The 17,712-nt window shown below is 44.1% G+C and overlaps 1 protein-coding gene across 1 annotated transcript in view; it reads right to left on the reverse strand.

Moving 5' to 3' along the window:
• Window positions 1-2,789, reverse strand: part of Shroom2 (shroom family member 2) — a 131,495-nt gene extending 128,706 nt beyond the window's left edge. Inside the window, exon 1 of the mRNA XM_026414577.2 lies at window positions 2,625-2,789. Within this exon, the coding sequence (XP_026270362.2) occupies window positions 2,625-2,789 (165 nt within the window). The remainder of the gene's footprint in view (window positions 1-2,624) is intronic.
• Window positions 2,790-17,712: the final 14,923 nt, after the last annotated feature.

Here is a 17,712-nt window from a genome sequence, read left to right on the forward strand (position 1 = left end):
TTCAAAGCTGGCTAAATAGAAAATAAATTGTGCAAATCCCAAGGCTCCAATAAGTAACCATTTAATTACAAAGTATTTTTTAAGTGCAAAAGAACTATTTCAAGAATTATTGTTTAATGATTTCTGATGATTTTTTCAGTAGCCACTGGGAAGGGAAGATTCAAAATTTGGATTAATTCAAATTCTGGTGGTAGAATAATTTTCCCTAGTCTCCAACACAACAGTTTGCTTTCACTCTTCAAGTAGCCATAAATAGACACATTTTCCTTCTTCCTTTTAAATAATTTGACAGTTAATTACCAGCTCTCAGGCTATATGCAAGCATCACCAGTGATCTTAACACAGGAGAAAAGACAGGTAGGTGAAAAATTGCTGATACTATGCAATAGAACATGTGGCTAATATATATGCATGCACAAGTTAGGGTGCAACTGCACGTATCTATTTACATATATATATGCAGGGAAATAAGGGACAAATGCCCTCAAGATTTTCTGAATCCCCTCCATTCTAAGCAACAAAACCACATTGGAGCATGTGTAAAAGTTAAGTAGGGCTGGAAATACAGATCAGTAGTAGAGGGCTTAGCATTACTGGGCTTGACCAGCAACATCTTTCAATTTCTAGAAATAGGAAGAACCAGGGGGCCACTAAGAATGCAGAGTTTTTTAGAACTTGGAGTACCTGTACAAAAGAGCAACTTCTGATGAAACTAGTGTATTTTAGAGTTAAAGTAACCTCCACCAACCTTCTTACACCATGCAGGGCCAAAACACAAGACTTCACGTCAAATAATATTTTATAAATTATTCCATCTGCTATAAAGATAGAATTTTAAAAAACATTTTTTAAATTTAATTTTTTTTTTTTGTACTGGGGATTGAACTCAGGGGTACTTGAACATTGAGCCACATCCCCACCCCTATTTTGTATTTTTATTTAGAGACAGGGTCTCACTGAGTTGCTTAGTGTCTCTGTGCAGTTGCAGAGGCTGGCTTTGAACTTATGATTCTCCTGCCTCAGCCTCCCAAGCTGCTGGGATTACAGGCCTGTGCCAATGCGCCTGGCTACATTGTTTTAAGAAAAGAAGTACATGAAATGCTAAAGATCTGTGTTATTTACCTGACATCTTTTCAATTGCTGCCATCAGAAATGGTCTTTAAGGGCTGGGGATATAGATCAGTTGGTAGAGTGCTTGCCTCACATGGGTTCAATCCATTAAAAAAAGAAGGAAAGAAAGAAAGAAATGGCTTCTAAAACCTTGTTTTAAATGCACAAGCTAATGTGCTTTAAGAAATATTCAGAAGCATGTCCTGGATGGGAGGGTAAACACTCTATGACTGCCCATTGATTTTTCAAAGATTCCAATTTGATAAAGGATCACATCCTTAAATTTATAACAATGACAACCTCTTTCCTGAGGCCACTGTCTTTCCTGAATTCAACATAAATTCAGTGTACAGCTAAGCAAGTATCCCCTTCAAGTCTCCAGTTTTATAAATGTAAGAGAGGTCCTGGGGTTGTAGCTCTGTGGTGGAATACTCATGGAGTGGGCAAAGACCTTCAGGTTCAAACCCAGTCCGAGGAGAGACAGGAAGAGAGAAAATACAGAATAGAGAAATTTGGCATTTCATTTGCTGTTTGGACCACAAAGCCATCTCACTTCCCTAATTCACTACCGGTGGGGTGGGTTAGGAGTCACTTAATTTCTTCCTGCTGTGGTGAGGGAGAAAAGCAGAGAAAAACAGTAAGTCACCTTCAAAAGCTTCTAGTAGCCAGGAATATTTACATTTTAAAGGGAACTTTGTCCCTAACAATGGCTGGGCTCAACGCTTTTCAAAGAAACTGACCACTAGACACTTTCAACTAGCAGAAAACAGACTGGTTTGCTGTTTGTTTTTACAGGTTTATCCAGATTTGGAATGGTAAGTTTCAGGATGAATTTTGTTTTGAGATAAGAGAGTTCCAGTTCTAAAGCAACCCTTCCCCAACACATGCATATTCCAGTTGACGCCAGTTAGTACTTTCTTCAAGTCCTACTTTCATAAGCAAGCACGACGAAAAGTTTCTGTAAGTTTCTGCAGGTATCCAGTGCGCATGGATATAGGTCTGGAAGCTGAAAGTCAGTAAATATTGATGCGCTGATGGAAATCGAGAAGCTGGGCAGGCGGCAGCTGCCAGTCTGGGTTTCATAGTGATAACGGGTACAGAACTAGGGACCCTAGAGAAGCAAACAGGTGGGGACGATTCTGTCTACCCCCCGGCTCCTAGGAATGTTCCTCCTCTCACCTCCGGACAGCCCCGCAGGTAGAAGTCGTCGCCCTCTGGAAGACCAGGAGTCAGAGGGGACTCCACCAGGCCCTTTCCCGGAGGGGGAGGGGAAAGGGATCCGGAACGGGAGCCATTGAAACTCAGTTCGGCGCCTGCAATCTCCTGAGAGCGGCCGCGGTGAAGCCGGAACCACACACCTTGGTCAGCCTCGGTGCCCAGGTCTCTGCCGCTGACTCGAGCAGTCGCACGCCTCGGAACAGAGGGCTGCTCCCTCCGGTACTCCTACCCCGGACAATACTAAGCGTCGCGGCCACTTCGGGACTGTCACCGCGCGGGCCCCGCGGCTGCCTTACCTTGGTGATGACCAGCGGCTCGCCATGCTCGCGGCCGCCCTTCAGGGTGAAGCCCCACGGCGCGCCGCCGCTAAGCTGCACCTCTACCAGCCGCCCGCCGTCGGCAGCCCGCGCCTCGGCCTCCGCCAGGCGCTCGGGCCGCGAACGGGGCTCGGCTCCCTCCATGGCGCTGGGCGCGGGGTGCTCAGCCCCCCGGGCCAGCTCGGCCCGCGCCCATGCACTCCGAGGAGCCCCAGCCGGCCAGAGACCAGGGAAACTCCGGGTGCCCTCGCCGCAGACGGCCACTCGCGAACTTGCGCTGCAACTTGGGAGGAAAGTGCCGGCCGGCCCCGGAGGGAGCCGGGAGGGCAGGCGCGCGGCGCGCGGGGGAGGGGTGGGCGGGGAGGGGGCGGGGGGGGCGGGGCAGGCGCTCGCTGGAGCTCGAGCCGCGGGGCCGGGGCCGGGGCCGGGGGCGGGGCGCGCGCGCTCGGGGGCGCCAGCCCCGGGGCCCTGGGGGTAGGAGGGGGCGGGGTCAGGGGCGCGCTCGGGGCCCGCGCGAGCGAGGCGCACCGGGCAGGAGCTCGCGCCCGCGGAGGTTCTTGTTGGAAGGGGCGCGCTCAGGGAATTGGCCGGGCAGAAGTAAGACGATCACGCTCTGGGCCAGCGCGGCCAGCAAGGACCTGGGCGGCCAGGGAGGCGGCCTGAGGTCCCGCCCTTCCTCCCGCGCGGGGGCTTGGCAGCGCTTGAAGGCTCGGGGCGGGTCAACCCGTCGCCCTGGACGCCGGGCCGCAGCAGGTGAGGCAGCGGAAGCGCCCGCTTGCTGCTGGGCGGGGCGCGGCGGCCGCGGTGGCCAGAGCCCGGGTCCCTCCTTCTTAGAGCGCGCCTCCCTCCTGGCACCCCCGCCTTTGTTGCGGCTGGTCCCCGGAGGCCGCACAGGTGAGGGCGGAAGCAGGGCAGGAGGCCCTCCTGCGTACCTGCGCTGTGTCTGCGCAGCCACTTCTTGGCCCCGGTCTGCGTGCATTAGGACGGTCTGTACTTTCAGCCCTCAGTGTGCACAGACGCTCTCCTACCCCGGGCTGCAACACCCCCCACCCTGGGCATATTGCGGGCTCGCCTTAAAGCCTGGCCCATAGTGGGTGTCCTGAAAGCCTGGACTGGAGAAGGATTCCGCCTTCCCAGCCTCCCACAAGTTCTCTCCTGTGGCGCCAGCCCGCCTAATGAATGGCTTCTTGTGGGCTTTTCCTATTGTCATAGCTCAGGAAGTTTTTCTTTCAAACCTTGCTTTTTATCTTTCATAGAATTGTTCCAGGAGTTCTTAATGTCTGTCACCACGTTTACATCTTCTGCAAAAGGGAAGTGGTGGTCTGGATTTAATGAAAATGTGTAGATAGCACTGCCCCTTTTCAGTTTCCATGAAATTCCAACCCACATTAAAAATATCTGTACTGATAGGTATTTGCATGCTTTGCAAAAGTCTCTCTCTCTCTCTCTCTCTCTCTCTCTCTCTCTCTCTCTCTCTCTCTCTCTCTTTCTCTCTCCATTGCTATCTGTATATTTAGCTGGGCGCTGGTGAACACCTGTTTTCCTCAAAGTGGCTCCATCAGGTGAAGATGCTGGGAGCTAATGGAAAAGACAAACTGGGAAACCAATGGACCAAGAGTTCGGCATCCCTGGGTCTTTGGGCCCCGCCACTGAAACCGGATTGAGGAATTTTACCTCTGGTCTGAGTTTCTTCAAAGGTCATAGGAGGGATTTACACTCTGTGGTCTGCATTCTGTAACTGATCATTTCGAGTCTCATTCAGCCAATTGAATTAAAGCGTCCATACTCTACTGTTGCCTATTATGACTCTTGCCACATGATTACTGTCCCATAAATAAATTCTACACTGTGGTCTCTACAATGCCTCCAGTTAGAATAATGAGGTGATTTTTTTTCTTTTTAAATGGAGAAAAACCCAAGTGTTGTTGGATTTTTCTTTTATTTTTGTTGTGTGTGTGTGTGTGCATGCATGTGCTGCAAATTGAACCCAGGTCCTCACAGAATGCTGGGCAAGCTCTCTACCATTGAATTGTACACTCCCAGACTCCCAAGCATATCTTGGTTGTGACGGTGGTCACATGAATTTACATAAAACTAAATATGGGAAATCCAAATAAACTTGGTGGATTGTTTTAATGTCAATATCCAACTGTGAAATATTTTGCCATAATTTTATAAGATGTTACCATTGGGAGAGGCAGGTGAAGGGTACATAAGATATATATTGTATTATTTCTTCAAATTAAATGTGAATCGACCAGTCAGAATGGCAGTCATTGAGGATACAAACAATAATAAGTGCTGGAGAGGAGGTGGACAAAAAGGCAGTTTTACACTTGTTGGTGGGTCTGTAAATTATTATAACCACTATGGAAATCAGTATGGAGTTTCCTCAAAAAACTAGGCATGGAACCACCAAATGACCTAGCTATACCACTCCTGGGTGTCTAGCCTAAAGAATTAAGCCTAGCAGGTGGCACATACCTGTAATTCCAGCAGCTTGGGAGGCTGAGGCAGAAGGATCATCAGTTCAAAGCCAGCCTCAGCAATTTATCAAGACCTTGTCTCTAAATAAAATAAAGATTGGGGCTATGGCTCAATGGTTAAGCACCCCTGGGTTCAAGCCCTGGTACCAACCAATAAATAAAGAATTAAAGACATCATAATAGAGCAATACATGCATACCCATGTTTATAGCAGCACAATTCATAATAACCAAACTATGGAACCAGCCTAGGTATCCATCAGCAGAAGAATGGATAAAGAAAATGTGGTTTACATACATATTGGAGTTTTATTCAGCTATAAAGAAAAATGAAATTATGTCATTTGTAGGAAAAGTAGATGGAACTTGGGACCATTTCGTTAAGTGAAATAAACCAAAGTCAGAAGGTCAAGGGTCCTGTATTTTCTGTCTAATGTGGAAGCCAGAGAGGAATAAGGAAAAGAAAGTGTGAGCTGGGCATGGTAGCGCATGCCTATAATCCCAGCAGCTTGGGAAGCTGAGGCAGGAGGATCAAGAGTTCAAAGCTAGTCTCAGCAACAGTGAGGCACTAAGCAACTGAGTCCCTGTCTCTAAATAAAAATACAAAAAAAAAAAAAAAAAAAGGGCTAGGGATGTGGCTCAGTGGTTGAGTGCCCCTGAATTCAATCCCCAGTACCGGCTTCCCACAAAGAAGAAAAAAAGAAAGTGTGTTCATGTGTGTGGGGTGGTGGTGGTGGGGGTGATCACATGAAAAGCAAAGGGAGATCAGAATTGAGGAAGGGGATCAGGAGTGGGAGATGGAGAGGGAGTGCTGGGCAGGGATATCAGCCAAATTACATTGTTACATCATATCCATATGTAACAAATCCAATGTGCACAGCTACAATGCACAAATAAAGAGTTTAAGAAGTGGATAGATGGATGTGATAAAAGAAAAGATAAAAGACAGTGTTAGGGCTGGGGTTGTGACAGTAGAGTGCTAGCCTAGCATATGTGAGGCACTGAGTTCAATCCTCAGCACTACATAAAAATATATAAAGGTATTGTGTCCATCTACAATTCTAAAAAAAAAAAAAGAAAAAGACAAATGTTAATGGCCTAGTGTGCTTTTTGGAATTTACAGAAGGTTCCCTGTCCCTGTTGCTCTCCTTTTCCCACCCCTACCCCCAAAACTGGTAATGACTTAAGTCTCAACTTTTACCTGCCACTGAAATCCAGACCATAGATACACTACATAGCAGAAACAGTGATTTTGTTGCTGCCTTAAATCCATCATTATTATATGCAGCCCCAAAGTCCTTTTTAACATTGTATATTCACTATGTAATCCTCAGGTTACCCAACTGCCATTTGAAAGGCTCATACTTTTTCTTCAATTTATTTCTTAAAACTTAGGTGCAAATTTATAGTCACTTTGTTAAACATCATTTTGCTGAAGGGTTTTGTTTTTTTTTAATTTCACATTAGTCATCCCTCCAGTTTAGCATTACTTCAATATTTATAAGGCTGCTGTCTATATTGACATTAATAAATATGCTAAAGGGACTGGACCAAGACTTATGTGACCTGCTATGAGACAGATACCCTCTCAAAATCATAAATCCTTTCTTTAGCATTCTTGAGGTTATGTTGTTCAGCACGTCTGTCCATGCTGTCAACACATCTAGATTTCTGTATCCTATTTTTTACATCATCACCAACTACTGTCAAACATCTTTTGAAATTACTATCATCTTGTGACTGCAAGACATTACCCATAATTTATCAGCCTTGCATCCCCTTGGGAAGAGTTTAGTATGACATTAAACTAGTGTGGACTCTTGAGAACTCATGACTTGGGTGGAATTTGCAGAGGTAGGATATGTTTCACAATCTGTCTTGACTCCTTTTGGAAAGCTGGAGACATACTTGGTCTCTGTTGCTTCTCTTTGAACTTTTAGCAAGCAGATACTCTTGTGGGCCTGCTGAGAACACAACTCCAGAGGACCTACGTTGAAAGGTGCAATACCCACAGGTGTTTGTTCCACTTTTACAAATCTGACACATCCTTGGAAAGGGAAGAGAGAGGGGAAACTGAAGGTACTTCTGCTTTGGCTTTGTCAACAGTGAATGAGTTAATAAATAAAAGTCAAACTAACCCACTTTCAAAGAATCAATAGCTAATCTTTATGAACTAGAGCTCAAATTATTTGCTTTGTTCTAAGAAGAAAAGAGACACTCAAAATTTGTTATAGGATGAAGTTCTAAATTTTACCTTTCTAATTAGTGGGTAAATCAGTTGGTAGGGTCAGACTTTCCATAAATCTTTTTCATGTGGTAATTATAAAAAACATTTTTATTAGTTATTGATGGGCCTTTATTTATTATATGTGGTGTTGCAACTCAAATCCAGTGCCTCGCACATGCTAGGCAAGCACTCTGCCACTGAGCCACAACCCCAGCACCATGCGATAATTTTTAAAAGGTAAGGGGATGACAGTACAATTCACAATAGCCAAGTTATGGAACCAATCTAGGTACCATCAGCAGACAAATTAATAAAGAAAATGTGGTATGCATACACAATGGAGTTTTACTCAGCCATAAAGAAGAATGAAATTATGTCATTTGCTGTTCAATGAATGAAAGTGGAGATCATCATGCTAAATGAAATAAGCCAGACTCAGAAAGACAAAGATTGAATGATTTTTTGGGGGGGAGTGGGGAAGGGCTCTCATGAAAATAAACAGGAGACCAATATAGAGTAAACAAAGGGTTAAGGAGGAGAAGGCATGGGGAAGTACTGGAAAATGAAAATACAAAATTATGCTATGTATATGAGCATGAGTCTCATTTATATATATGATTATAATGCATTAACTAAAATAATAACGAGATCAGTAGAGTGTAGCAAGCTGATCGAGGGGAAAAATGAGGGGGGAAGAGAAGCTACTGGGGAATGAGATTGGTCAAATAATGTACATGTACAAATATGGCATAATGAATCCCATTTCTATACATAATTATAGCCACCAATAAAATATTAAAAAAAAAAACAAGGGTGTAGTTCAAAGGTAGAGTGAATGTTCAGCATGAGGCTCCAGGTTCACCAAAAATGGTAACTATCATTCAAAGAGTGCCTACTATGTACTAGGTGAGTAATATGAATGAATTTAGGTCCTCTCAGCAAATGTGCCTGTTGTGCATATTATTCCATTTTACACACGAAGACACCAACACCCAAAGGAGTCAGATAACTTTCCTGAGGTCATTGAGCCCAGTTGTCCATTGAAGGAAATTTCTACTCATGGGGAAAAGCACCTGTAGCAGAGAGTGGTTTGCACTGGGGCGGGGAGGGCATATATGATGTATATATAATTATATGTCCATAATGCTGGGTTTGTTTTCATACTGGGGATTGAACCCACTGAACTACATCCCAAGCCCTTTATGTATATATATTTTTTTATTTTTAGAGAGGGTCTCAGTAAGTTGGCCAGGCTGGCCTTGAATTTGTGATCCTCCTGCCCCAGCCTCCTGAATCACTGGGATTACAGGTATGCCCAATGAACCCAATAATAAGCCCATTTAAAAGAAGAAGAAAAACCTGGGTGTGGTAATGCATGCTTGTAATCCCAGCAACTTGGGAAGCAGAGGCAGGAGGATCCTCAAGTTCAAAGCCAGCCTCAGCAATTTAGCAAGGCCCTACCTAAGCAACTTAGTGACATCTGGTCTCAAAATTAAAAGATAAATTTAAAAAAAAAAGTGAGAGGAGGGCTAAGAATACAGCTTAGTGATTAAGCTCTCCTGGGTTAAATTCCCAGTACCAGCAAAAAAAGAAAAAAAAAAGTTTTAAAAATAATTTGGACTTGTCAGGTTTTCTTTCTGGCATCTAAAAGGATTAAATAAGTAGTGAGTAGGGCTAGATAGATCAATTTATCTATATTATGCAATAAATGTAGATACATATCAATACCTAATTTTTTAAGTCAGGAATCACTAAAGAGAAAGAGGGAATATTTACCTGAAGCCATGGTTTAAAAAAAAATTATATTTTAAGATACAGTTTTAGAAAGAATTCATTGACTTGGGTAGCCCCATGGTAGAGTATAGGCTTAACATGTGCAAAGCCCAAGGTTCAATTCCTAGTTCTGGAAAAAAAAATCCTTTTTTGGGGGGGACGGGTGCTACCAGGGATTGAACTCAGGGGCACTCACCCACTAAGCCACATCCCCAGCCCTATTTTGTATTTTATTTAGAGCAGGGTCTCCCTGAATTGTTTAGCACCTCACTGTTGCTGAGGCTGGCTTTGAACTCACTATCCTCCTGCCTTAGCCTCCCGAGCTACTGGGATTACAGGCATGCATCACCACTCCTGGTTTTGGAAAAAAATTTTCAATGACTATTTTTTTAAAAAATAACATAGCCAGTGAGTAAGATTTCCTAAGCACTTCTTACTTGCCCAATTAAGGGAGAAGGGGTGTCAAGGAATATAAAAGATGCAGGAAATATGAAAATTAACTCTAGTTGTAAGAAAAAATTAATAAAATCCATGAAAAAAATAACAGCACAATTAAGTGCTAAACAGCTTCTAATTATAAGTGCCAGCAGGAGAGAAATGAAAGTGAAGAGAAGAAAAAATAAAAAGCCATTAGTGACATCTTCCTTTTCTTTTTTCTTTCTTTTTCTTTTTCTTTTTGGTACCGAGGATTGAACTCAGGGGCACTTGACCACTGAAGCACATCCCCAGCCCCTTCCGTTTTGAATTTTATTTACAGACAGGGTCTCACTGAGTTGCTTAGCACCTGGCTGTTGCTGAGGCTGGCTTTGAATCCGTGATCCTCCTGCCTCAGCCTCCCAAGCACCACTACACCCAACTCTTTTCTTTTTCATCTTGCATTGTGGAAATGTTAAATAGACACAAAGGTAGAACTTTTTTTCACCCATCACCCACTGTCCCCCCAAAAAATATCTCAAAGGCATTTTTAAGCCATAATGACTAAGTTGGAGATGGAGAGGAAGTTGAGGGAGGGTTCAGCAAATGGAGACCCAGGAGTGAAGACTGCCCGTTGACAGGACAGCCCTTCATGGGAATGTTGAAAAGCCTCAGGAATGGAAAGCAGAACTCTTCGTGAGGATAGAAGGTTCCAGACAATGTTGAAGCCAGGTTCTGAAAGATCGTCCTCATGTCTGAAGGGGCACTCTAATTGTAGTCCTACCCCACCCCCAGGTTATCTGAAGGGTGGACCTTGAGGTTGTGGAGGGATCATAGCCACTGCTGGTAGGGACAGAGATGAAGGTGTGATTCAGTGTGGTAGTTAAAGTCAAGGAGGACAAGATGACCAGTCGAGGAACTGAAAGGCCACAGAAGTAGAGGAATCATCTACATGGACATTTGAATAGTAAAGATTTATCAAGGTAGTACATACCTGTCCTCCAGCTGCGTGGGAGACTGAGGCAGGAAGATGGGGAGTTTGAGGCCAGCCTGGGAAATTTAGTGACATCCTGTCTCAACGTAAGAAGGGCTAGAGGTATGGCTCAGTGGTAGAGCACCCCTAAGTTCTATCCCCAATAGCACCAAAAAATATATATATCACCAGATGGCACCAATTGCTACAGGGAATGAAGGGGCATGACTTGGCTATCAGCAAATAATTTCACTGAGGGCATGTGCCCAGAACATGGCAGCTTCATGATACAGTTTTTTTACAAGGAGGGAGAGAGCTGGTTGTCTGGAAGGGTTGGTGGGAGCCAGGAGGTGGTCTTCCCTTAGCCCCTGTGGTAGCCTGGCAGAGTGGGAGGAGAAATGAGCCTGCACCCAGGGCTGAGGCCCAGGAAGAGACCTGGGCAGAGCCAAGCCTCCTTGCGAGCCAGCTGCATCAGGAAACATTTGGAGAGGAGGTTGCAGACTGAGTGGTTCTGCTGATGCTTGAGGGTTTCAGAGTGGAAAAGGGGAGGGAGATGGGGATCTGCAGAAACTATGGAGGGAACCAGTGAAACACCTGGGAGATTTGGCCATCTGGGCTGATTGGCATGAGCAGAGGGAAAGGGCTGGGGCATATCTCAGTGGTGGAGCATTTGCCTAGCCCGCAGTAGCCCCTGGGCTCCATCCTCAGCGCGGCATACAGAAAAAAATGCTTTAAAAGGCAGATGCTGTCCAGGAAGAGACAATGGCACAGCTCAGGAGGGGAGGACTCGGAGACATCCACAAGGAAATGAGGATGGTGTCAAAAACAACTCCTGGAGCTCCACCTAAGTAACCTAGTGGAGCTTGATGGATAAATGGGAGTGGAGGAGCAGGCAAGGGGAAGCAATGAGTTTCATTAGGGCAGGTTGCAGTGAGATGCCCTGTTAGTTTATTAGAGCTACTATAACAAATTACTATAAATTTGGTGGCTTAGATCCAGACAATTTTTTTTTCTCTCTCACAGTTCTGGAAGCCAGAAATCTGAAATCCAGGTGTGGGCCGGGCTGTGCCCACTCCGGAGTCACCGGGAGAGACTATTTCTTTGCCCTTGCAGTTTCTGCTGGCAGCTGGCATTCAAACAGCTTTGGATTTGTAAGGACATTGAGTTAGCAGCACAGAGCTCCCATGCACCCCACCCCTAGCTTCCCCAGATTACATATCATGGCACATTTGTTGCAGTTAATTACCAACATGGGTGCCTTATTATTAACAGATGTACCTTTGGGATTCCTTTAGTTTTCCCCTAATGTCCTTCTTTCAGTCCTGGGATCCCATTTAGGGTACCCCGTTGCATTTAGTCCTATTGTCTTCTTGGGTACTCTGAAGAGGCTGGTGTTAATTTACTCAAACGTGTCTCGCCACAGAGCTTAGAAGCATGTGCACCAATTCACGGTGGCTGAGCCATCAAGGGGACTGAAGTTAGCCTTCCCGGAGCTCAGACTCTTTCTTTGTTGACACCAAGACCCTGACTTTATTTCTGTCCTTCACCTGGGCATGCAAGCCCCTCTCTGGTCTGCAAGCAATTGGACATGTCCAGGTGTGTCATGATCACTTTGGAGACCCCTCCCTCCCTCTCTCCCAGCCCACTCCACAACCACAAACACATATAGGTAGTCTTCATGTCCTTAGCACTGAAATAATTCGGATACTATGCTGGAAGGGAAAGAGGCCTGGAAACTAAGCCACTGCTGCTTCAGTTTTGGAAGGCTGCTTAAGTGGGATTTGGGAAATTCCTTCACTGGCTGCTGGCCAAAATATTTGCTTCAATTGAATGTGTCACTAAACTATTTGACCAGCAACGAAAACAACAGGAAGGAAGTAAAGGAGGACAACTGTTCAAAAAGATAGTAGGGTTTTTCCTTGTACAGACAATTTCTTCCAAGCCAATGTAGGAAGATTCTAAAAATTTAGTTGATTTTGATAATTTTCTTTTGTTTGTTTTTCCTGCAATACTGAGGATTGAACCCAGGGCCTTGAACATGCTGGGCAAGTGCTCTACCACTAAGTTACATCCCAATTTGTGGTAATTCTTTATGTTTGCTTAATTATATATATGGAAACCCCACAGGAAATATTTTGTGATTTTCATCTTATTAAAAGTAAATTTGAGCCAGGCACAGTGGTGCACTCTGTAATCCCAGCAGTTTGGCAGGAGGATCTCAAGTTCAAAGCCAGCCTCAGCAAAAGCAAGGTACTAAGCAACTCAGTGAGACCCTAAATAAAATACAAAGGGAGGGAAAGAGGCCTGGAAACTAAGTCACTCCCTCTTCAGTTTTGGAGGATTGAAGTGGGCTGGGGGTGTGGCTTAGTGGCCAAGTGCCCCTGAGTTCAATCCCTGGAATAATAATAATAACAACAACAAAAACAACAACAACAAGTAAATTTGGGCCGATTACAGGTTGCCCATGCCTGTAATCCCAGCAGCTTGGGAGGCTGAGACAGGAGGAACACAAGTTTCAGACTACCCTCAGCAATTTAGCAAGATTCTCAGCAACTTAGTGAGGTTCCAAGCAACTTAGCGAGACCCTGTCTCAAAATAAAAGGAGCCGGGGATGTGGTTCAATGGCTAAGCACCTCTGGGCTTAATCTCTGGTAGCAATAAATAAATAACTGAGGGGCTGGGGTTTTACCTGGGTGTGATGCCCTGGCTTCAATCCACAACACGAAAATTAAAAAGTTTTATTTTAGAAAGATAGTACAGAGAGATCTCATGCTTTTTTCTTAGTTTACCTGAATATTAATGACAGCACTTTTATAACTGTCTTTCTAAGGTGCTTTTGCCAAAGCTAGAAATGAATATCACTTCATTACGATTAACAAAACTCTTGACTTTATTTGATTTCCTGAGTTTGCCCATGTTGTCCTCTTTCTATCGGAGGTTCCTACCCAGGAGCGCACATTTGATTTAGCCATTGAGCCTCCATTCCATGACAGTTTATCTTTTGTTATTGCTGTTGCTCTTTGCAATGCTGGGGATAGAACCCAGGGCCTTGCACATGCTGGGCAAACACTTTATCCCTGAGCTACTGAGTTACACACCCCCAATATCTCTTTGCTTTTCTTGACCCTGAAAGATCGATGGTTAGGTCAGGTATTTGTAGAATGTCCATCACTTGTGTTTGCCTGATATTTTCTTATAAACAGACTGGGGTGGTGGGATTTAGGAAAGAGGGTCTACTGCATCTCGTCATGTCAGTGCTATCCACGGAACTTACCACTGGTGATAACTACCTTCAGGGTGTGGGGAAGGTAGCAATTCTCAGGTTTCTCTACTGAGAAGAAGAAATTCTCATCCTGTCCTGCAGACCATACAGCTGGCAGGACCCCAGTTGAGGATGAGCAAGGGGGATCCCCAGAGGGAAGGTGCCTGGAGTCAACACTGCCACTGAATTGGAGGCCTCTGGGCAAGTGCACTAGGTCAGCCCTGGAGCTCACCACTCAGCCTGCCAAGCAACCATGCTGTTAGGTACATTTCTCAGGTAGAGGACAAGAGTAGCTAGGACAGTGGTCACTATTGGTAGCCAATTTAGGAAAAATATTTAAGACTTTCTTGGTTCTCCCATCCCTCTCTATCCCTGTATGCTTCTCCTGAACTTATGCATCTAACATGTCTTGCAGCTGCTGCTTCTTTACATAGCTTCTCTAATCTTCTAAAGCACAAATTCCCTAACAATCCAGCAAATACATTGCAAAGGTCTATGCAAAACTCCTTGTTTCTTTGTTGTTTTTTTCACTTAGTTTGATATATTGGCGGAGGGTGGGGCATGGCAATTATGGACTGAGGACTGGCTACCTGTTCTTGTAAATCACAGCTCATTGGCACACTGCCATGTCCATTCATTTACCTACTACCTATGGCTGCTCTGCCTATCACAGTTTGGTAATTGCAACAAAAAAACTATTTGACCCACAAAAGCTAAAACATATTCTATTTGGCTCTTCAAGGAAAGGTTTTCTGGCCCCCTATGATACACTAAAGAAATGTCACCCAAGCAATCCCAATTACTGGGCTTCCATCCAGGTAGGAAGATTGCAAGCTCCAGCCATCCTGGGCAACTTAGCCAGACCCTGTCTCACAGTAAATTAAAAAGGGCTATGGGTGTAGCACACTGGTAGAACAATTGCCTAGCATATGCAAGGCCCTAGATTCCATCCTCAATGCCACACATGAGAGAGAGAGAGAGAGAGAGAGAGAGAGAGAGAGAGAGAGAGAGAGAAGGGAAAATAAAAAAGAAACGTCACAAGCTAGAGAGCCTTAGGTTATATACCTGTCACTATGTGTTTAATCAAAGGCAAAGCAGAAAGATACCCAACCCCAAAAAAGAAAAAACGTCATTGCATTTAAACCATCAAGTTCCACTAGGAGGAATTAACTTAGGCACATCTTCAACATTCATGTCTTTCAGAGATTCTGATCGTGAGATGTGGGCTCCAGTGTGAATCTCAGACAATGCTTCTGAAGGGGTGAGGGCAGGAAGTGCTGGCCTCCCACACACTAGTTCTAACCGCAGGCCATGTCCCTGAGGTTAATGTGGATTTCCTATTCCTTGCTCCTGGGCCACTTGAGTGACAGTGAGGTAGTCATTACACAATTAGCTACAGTTGGGTTGTTGGTGTAACCCAATGACAGCGTGTGCTTAGCATTTATGAGTCCTTAAATTCAATCCCTAGCACCAAAAATAAATAGATAAAGCCATCCATTAGCCAAAGTCTGTGGTCAGTGATTATATTTAGTCCTTTTTTGTTAGATATCTGAGATCTGACAGTCTTGAGTAAATGAGGACTCCAGGGCATATAGTCATCCCTGAAATAATAATCATTTTATTTTACTCTATTAGTATGACAGAACAATTGCTTGAGCCACATCCCCCGCCCCTAACTTTTTTCTATAATTCCATGAAGTTAATTCTCTTATGTGGGTACAAAAAAATGTGTGTGTGTGCGTGTGCGCTTTCAAAACTACGTCAGAGAGACAACTGAACTCAAATACATAGTTGAGCCTCAGGTCTCAAACTCATTACCTTACTTTTTGGGTATTAAAAATTTTCTTTGAAAACAAAACTTTTTTTTTTCCCCCTTTAGAACCAGAGTCCAAATGTCAGCATACAGAATAAGGTCAACTGAACTGAAACCCTGACATTTATGAAGAATGATAACTTTGCACATTTAAGCCCAATAGTTTCTTACCATGAAGGAATTTAGAGTTATCTATGCTTTCATGCATATCCAAAAATGAAAAAATGTGGATTTACATGCAAAACACCTTGCTTGACATTAACTTAACTTTGAACTATCCCTGATGGTTCTTGCCTATTTGTGGCTCTTAGTCTTAGTCATTCAACATTTAAATGGACAGTATTTGCTGCTCACATCACAATGAGCTTTCAAAACATTTCTGGTCTCCTCTTCTTTTTACTTGGTGTTTATTCCATCACGAATGTCAGTTTCAACTTTTGAGCTAGACTAAAACTGTTTCTGTTGGTAAATTTACGTCATCAGGCTGTCATCAATGGTTCTTTCTTTCTGGAATGGATGTGGGCCAGCAAATTGAGCTGTGAATTGAAAATTGAATTGCTGTGAGGCAAATCCTGATTTGCCTTCCATCAGAGCTTTATTCTCACAGTTAACAACTGACTGGTTGACTTCCATGGAGAAAGCATTTAAGATGGTGCATGAAGAAAATCATTAAAAATGCTTTAAGATGGTGGAGAAGATGGTAGCATTGTTAGCAATGGGGTAAGATCCATTTGAGGGCAGTGAGCAGCCCACTTCGGCAAAGAGCTTCTTCCAGGAGTTTACTGTCCTCCACTTCTATCTCTACTGGGGTAAAAAATCTTTAAGTTTCCTGCAAAGAAAATTGCCAGGGCATTCTGTTTCTCAACATAATATCACTTCAATTTCTTTCTCTAAGTCCTTATTCATCATCTTCCCCTTCTATTTATTCTCTTTTGCTCCCAGCATCCTACTTCTGTCTTGGGTTAATATCAAACATGCCTTGGGGCCTTCAGAATCTGGAAGGAAAGGTGTTGTTCATCATTCCTAGACCAATACTTCCACTCTTGACTCATCCTTGGTGCCAGGCGTGGTGGAATACACATGTAATCCCAGTATCTTTGGAGGCTAAGGCAGGAGGATCACAAGTTTGAGGCCAGAGTCAGCAACTTAGTGAGGCCCTGAACAGTTTAGTGAGAACTTTAGTGAGACTTGGTGGGGAAGCATCCCTGGGTTCAATCCCCCCCACCCAAAAAAAAGGTTTCTTGACTTATCTGCATGCTAATCAATTATTCTACATCTATTCTGAATCAAGCTCTGCCCATTTCAAATATGGCCTAGGAGTTCCTTTTGTTTTTCAAGGGGTAAACAGAAGCTCTAGAGCCTTGCTATTTGGTGCAGGAGCCATAGGCCAGTAGCATTCACATCTCTTGGGAGCTTGCTAGAAATACAGAGCTTGGAGTCCCACCCCAGACATCCTAAATTAGGTCTGCCTTGTAATAAGATCTACAACTGAGTCCACATTAAGTCTGACAAGTACAGCACTGTTCTCAGGCCTGATGTCATCTCAAATGACTCCCTATTTAAAAAGGCACCATTTATTTATTTATTTGAGATGGGGGTCTTGGTATTTTGCTCAGGCATGTCTCAAACTCCTAGGCTCAAATTTTCTTCCTGCCTCAGCCTCCTGGGTAGCTAGGACTATAGGTGTGTGCCACTGCATTGGCTACAATATAATTGTGCTTGGGGTGGTAACTGGGGATTGGACCCAGGGGTGCTCTACCACTGAGCTACATCTCAATCCTATTTTATTATTGTTATTATCATTGTTGTTATTGTTATTATTTGTACTGGGAATTGACACCCCAATCCCCCTGCCCCCTTTTTGGAGACCGGATCTTGCTAAGTTGCTGAGGCTGGTCTTGAACTTATGATCCTCCTGCCTCAGCCTCCCTAGTTGTTGGGATCATAGACAGGCACCACTGCACTTGCTACAATATAATTTTAAACCACACTCAATCCCTATCTCTTTCCACTCCACTTTGTATTCCTTTTCTTTTTTTTTCTTTCCTTTTTTTTTTTTTTTGGATGTTGATGGACCTTTATTTTATTCATTTATTTATATGCAGTGCTGAGATCGAACC

The sequence above is a fragment of the Urocitellus parryii genome, chromosome X, assembly GCF_045843805.1.
Source record: "Urocitellus parryii isolate mUroPar1 chromosome X, mUroPar1.hap1, whole genome shotgun sequence".
Taxonomy (NCBI): Eukaryota; Metazoa; Chordata; class Mammalia; order Rodentia; family Sciuridae; genus Urocitellus; species Urocitellus parryii.